The sequence below is a fragment of the Patiria miniata genome, unplaced genomic scaffold (genome assembly GCF_015706575.1).
Source record: "Patiria miniata isolate m_02_andy unplaced genomic scaffold, ASM1570657v1 HiC_scaffold_1, whole genome shotgun sequence".
NCBI lineage: Eukaryota > Metazoa > Echinodermata > Asteroidea > Valvatida > Asterinidae > Patiria > Patiria miniata.
In genome coordinates, this window is record NW_024037047.1 from 27020725 (window position 1) to 27025884 (window position 5160).

The window sequence follows — 5160 nt, forward strand, 5'->3', positions numbered from 1 at the left end:
TAGGACCCACATATACACGTATGGATTACCTTTGCAAGTTTTGGGTTTTTTTCGTGGAGGTGGGAAATTGTCTATGTTTCATTGTATTTAATGGGTATTCATCAGTCGTAGAATGGTATATGATCAGTGGTGAACAGCTGAATTTTGCGTTCTATTTATTAACATAGACATAACTTGAGAAATTTATAGGCAAGACATTTTGCCAAAAATTGTCTCCCAGGAGTGTATGATATGCCTGTGAGGGCAGATATTGACGTTGGTTTGTAATATTCTTGAGCCGTTGCACCTATATATTGAGCCATTGAACAATACCCCAGATAATCATATACTGCTCAAAATGTGTACATTTGTAGATGTTTAATACTAGAGTTTATTATGCAAGAATGTAAAGTCAGATGCAGTTATCATTTTGTCGTGCATGTTAATTTGGAAAGGCTTTTACACCTGATTATCACGATCGATTGTATATATGATTTGAGCGATTACGTATGACATTGTAAAAATAATAATCGCTATCGTTTTGAACTTTGAATATAATCATTGATACATAATGAATAAAAGCCGATTACGCAGGAAAATTTGGAGGAAATATAAGATCTGAGGGTTTTGCCAAAAACGAAGAGTTACCACAATTATCAAGTTGATTTAGTTTTTAAAAAATGTTTGTTTTTTTAAACGTTCTTTGTGGAGACGATAAATCAAGAAAAACACATTGCAAATTTCGTCCAATGATTGTTCGTGATATATGACACGACATGTTTAGAAACTGACGGGAATCGTTGAAGAATCAATATAATGTGAATTAAAGAAAATACAGTGTATTAATCGCAAAAAAAAAAATCAATCCGAACACAAGTCAATTCATTTGAACAAAAATAAAACACAATAACTAAAAAAAAAAACACACACATTGCATTTGTGGAGAGATAAATCAAGAAAAACACATTGCATTGAATTGAAATTTCGTCAAATGATTGGTCGTGATATATGACACGACATGTTTAGAAACTTGACGGCAGTTGTTCAAGAATAATTTGAATATGATTTAAAGAAAATACAGTGTATTTACCGCGAAACAAATCAATCCGAACACAAGTCAATTTTAATTGAACAAAAATAAAACATTCTTTGTGCAGACGATCAATCAAGAAAAATACATTGCATTGAATTGAAATTGCGTCCAATGATTGGACGAAAACCAGAGGAAGGTTGGGCGATCTCGAGAGCCCAATATACCGCCCAATCCAACCGCGCAGTGTGACTGAGCAATGCCATTGCCAAGAATAAGAGTCAGCCGAAATGATCCAATGAGCACGGGGCGCTGTTCCGCCTTCCTGGTTGCCGCAAGATCACGGGCATATCCGCTCTGTACACAGCGCTTGCCTTATGGTAGTCGTTAAAAAAGAAATCATCTCTTCACAACGCATTATTACATCTAAACACACTACTAAAGACACAAGTGGCTTAGTGGAAGAATAAGCGCTGACACCTTCTTTCCACATTTTGGGACTTTTGCTTGGTAATTTCAAAAGCTTTATCTGAAACAGAGACTACATCTTGTTGTCTGGTTCTAAAACTCGGTAAGTGTGCAACTTTTTAAACGAAATTTTAGTCAAACCATGTTTGTTTTAGTTTACTTTAGGTCTGCATTTGTTAAAGTAACTATTAACGAGGCGTTGTTGAATGGCTACCTTATAGAAATGATACCTTCGATACCTTCAAAGAAATGATTGACAAGGAACACTTTGTTTTCCTCACTCAAAAACGTTTTAGGCGAATGGGTTGGTATGTTGCCCGATATCAGTCAGCGTATGACAGGCGCGGTTCTAGAACAAATATTTGTGGGGGGGGGGGGGGGCTAGCACGGTGGATCCAGAATTTTTTCAAGGAGGTGTGCTGAAATGTTGACCGGTTTTTTCCAGACACTTAGGCCTCCGAAAATCAATAGGTGGGGGGGGGGGGAATAAAATCCTAAAATCATTCACACTATATTAACTAATGCACCCTTGTCGACGGATATGTCTTCTTTAGGGGAGACCGTTCGCATGTACATCACAATCCTTCTTTTTGCTAATGCAAATTTTTTTTTTACGGAATTTATTTTTGGGGGGGCTAGACAAAATTTTTGGGGGGCTACAGCCCCCCCCTTGCCCCCCGTAGAACCGCGCCTGGCGTATGAACTGCCTGTATATGCAGGTATGAACTGCCTATATATGTATTGACAAATTCTCCCCCAAAATTGTCATATATTTTACCTGAATTAACCAACTAATCAGAAAATATATCACTGCATGTAATGTTATACCCAAGTTTATTAACGGTCATGTTACCATTTCTTATTGGAACAGCGCGAGAGTATAAATACGAACATTGTTCCCCAAAATGGGAGTGCTGCAATTTCGGCCATAAACAATGTTTTGCAACTGTACAGTGACATTCGAAGAGGTTCCGTCTCCCGAGTTTTGGTGGGATTAATTTTGCCTATTGTGTATAACAATGGAAACTTGATCGGTGTGTGTGAAACGATTCCTTTGCGACTTTCAAACCCCAAAGAAACGTCATACAACTTGACTATAGTAATCGAAGCGAGTTGGCGGATGTTTGTTTGTTTGTTTGATTGGTCGTGGTAAAAGATACAAAACATGAAATGTAATCCAATCTCAATGCAATAGAAATCGTATCGAGGCTCTCACCTAATTTGTTTTTTTTTCCAAGTAGATCATGCCAAATGTGAAAAAATGCTATTAGGCATGACACAGGTGAAACAAACACATTAGCATCTTTCGCGTGATATTTAATATTAAACTGCAAACAGTGGTGTATCCAGAGGGCGGGGGGGGGGGAGGGGTCCCCCCTCCGGTGGATATTTGGGAATACCTTTTTTTCAGTAACTATTTCTACTCATGGTTAGAGAGTTCTGACATGAAGAAAAAAAAACAAGCTCCAAAACCATTATAATGCGCCATGAAAATCAGCATATGTCCGGAGAAACGAACATGGCTACATTTTTGCGCGTATGTGCGAGTGCGGTTGCCCCCCCCCCCCCCCCATCTTCCCGACATCAAAAGCTGGATACGCCACTGACTGCAAATGTCTAAACTGGGACACTTTTCCGAAAGTCTGCATCGCGTTATCACAACATGTTGTGTAAACACTGTAGTGTAACCCTGAAACTCCATTCCCTAAACCTAACTCTCTATTCTCACAGCTCCGTATAACATCCAAAAACAAGGAGCAAAATGGGCGACGCAACGATGGTATTTTCCAACGATACTTCAACTGCAGGTGTTGCCGAATCTTCGTCGGCAGTTCCCTGGATGGACAACTCAACCTTCACGGCAGCGAGTACTGAAGCAGGGCCGATGAGTAAATCCCTACAGACCTACCAAGAGAGGGTAGTAATCGCCGTACTGTGGCTCCTGATCGCCCTGATTGATATCATCGGTAACACCATGGTCATCCTCGCCGTGGTGTTCAGCAGGAAGCTCCGCACGTCCACCAACGTCTTCGTGGTCAGTCTCAGCGTGGCCGACCTGTTGACCGGCCTGGCGCTACCCATGAGCGCCGTCGGCCTGCTCAGCCCAGGAGACACTTGGCCGTGGTCCACCGAGACACCGTGCTACCTGGCCGGCATGCTTCTGTACATCAGCTCCTGGGCTAGTCTCTACAACCTGGCCTCCATCGCTCTCAACAGGCTGATCCTCATCAAGCGCCCGATGACCCTCTATCATAGTCTCTACACAAGGCGCAACTTGGCCATCAACGTGGCAGTTTTGTGGTTCGTTGCCATCGCCATAATGGTCGTGCCACCTCTCTGTGGCGTCGGCGGCTTCGGCTACGACGAGCAGCATCACACCTGCAGCGACCTGGACACCCATCGCAAGGCCAAGACCTTCGAGAAGATCCAAACCTTCCTCGGCTATCCCATCCCACTGATCATCATTGTCACCTCTTACACCCTCATCTACCTACACGTCCGGCGTCATTTCAAGGCCCAGAGGTCCTTGCGTGGTGGCATCAGCACCAGCGACACAGGCCCGGTCTCTAGCTCAAGCCGCTTCCAGGTATCCGACAACGCGGCTGTCTCGAAGACCTCTCAACAGGGTCGAGCCTACCGCCAGCAGCTCCAGATCACCAAGAATCTCTTCATGGCCGTCTGTGCCTTTTTCGTCTGCATCACTCCGTATTGCGTGGCACTCTTCATCCCCAATACCGACCGCTACCTGTTGTTCCTGGGCGTGGTCTTCACCTGCAACAGCTGCGTCAACCCGATCATCTACGCGTCCAAGCATCCACAGTTCAAGAAGGTTTTGCGCCAGATGTTGCAGTGCAAATACTCGCAGATTGAAGAGCCTTCTGACGCGTTGAAAGCCCTGATGACCTGCTGTTACAAAGCGTAACTGCATTATGTAACATATCTGAAACAGGCACAAGTCGTTATGTTAGAATGCACTTTTGCACGAATTCCCCTTAATGTACCTTGGATTCAAACTAACTTTACCAGTCAGCACTTAATGTAGCTATATCAACATGAGGATGTACTCAATGTTTTAATACATAGGCCTATACACGATGATTAAATCAGCTATTAAATCAGGCGTGTGTCATAACTCATTCAAGTATACCGCCATCTTGGAAGTTTATCATTATTTTTTTTTCTGATCACAGGTTATAAAGCTTTGAGGGCAAATATCTGTCACGTGTCTCATGCCACGCGTTTACAGATGCTTGCTTCACTTCGTCGGTCTCTTAGTGGTGCTGCAAAATCTATCCTATGCGTCACTTCGTGATGCACCCCATGACTTAATTATATGCCACGCGACAAACCTAACTAAACCGAAGGATGCGATATTCTTAAATTACAACGATCGGTCGGACAACCGATTCGATTTTTGTCGGTCCCATAACACGGAGCTTGCTGGCGTTGAGAGTTTCGAACCAGTTCCTTTTTTAAGACAATCAATAGTCAATTGTCTCTGATTATATAGTAACAGAGTTCTAGTTTCAGTTACCGCCCTTTCTCGGTCGCTATTGACCTTGTATACCCTGTACCTTGTATATAGATGAAACTCCCAAACGGTCCACTGAAGGGACTAAATCGGAAGTTTCGTTTTGGTCTCCTCGGTTAAAATTTCGAAGAAGGTCGGTGCACATGACAAA

The 5160-nt window shown here is 42.8% G+C and overlaps 1 protein-coding gene across 1 annotated transcript; it reads left to right on the forward strand.

Annotated features, from left to right (window-relative positions):
* The first annotated feature begins 1159 nt into the window (after positions 1–1159).
* Positions 1160–4946, forward strand: LOC119727288 (5-hydroxytryptamine receptor 2A-like). Its single transcript, XM_038199145.1, has 2 exons — positions 1160–1580; positions 3209–4946. Exon 2 carries the CDS (start codon positions 3240–3242, stop codon positions 4398–4400), a length of 1161 nt encoding a protein of 386 aa, XP_038055073.1. The 5' UTR covers positions 1160–1580; positions 3209–3239; the 3' UTR covers positions 4401–4946.
* Positions 4947–5160: the final 214 nt, after the last annotated feature.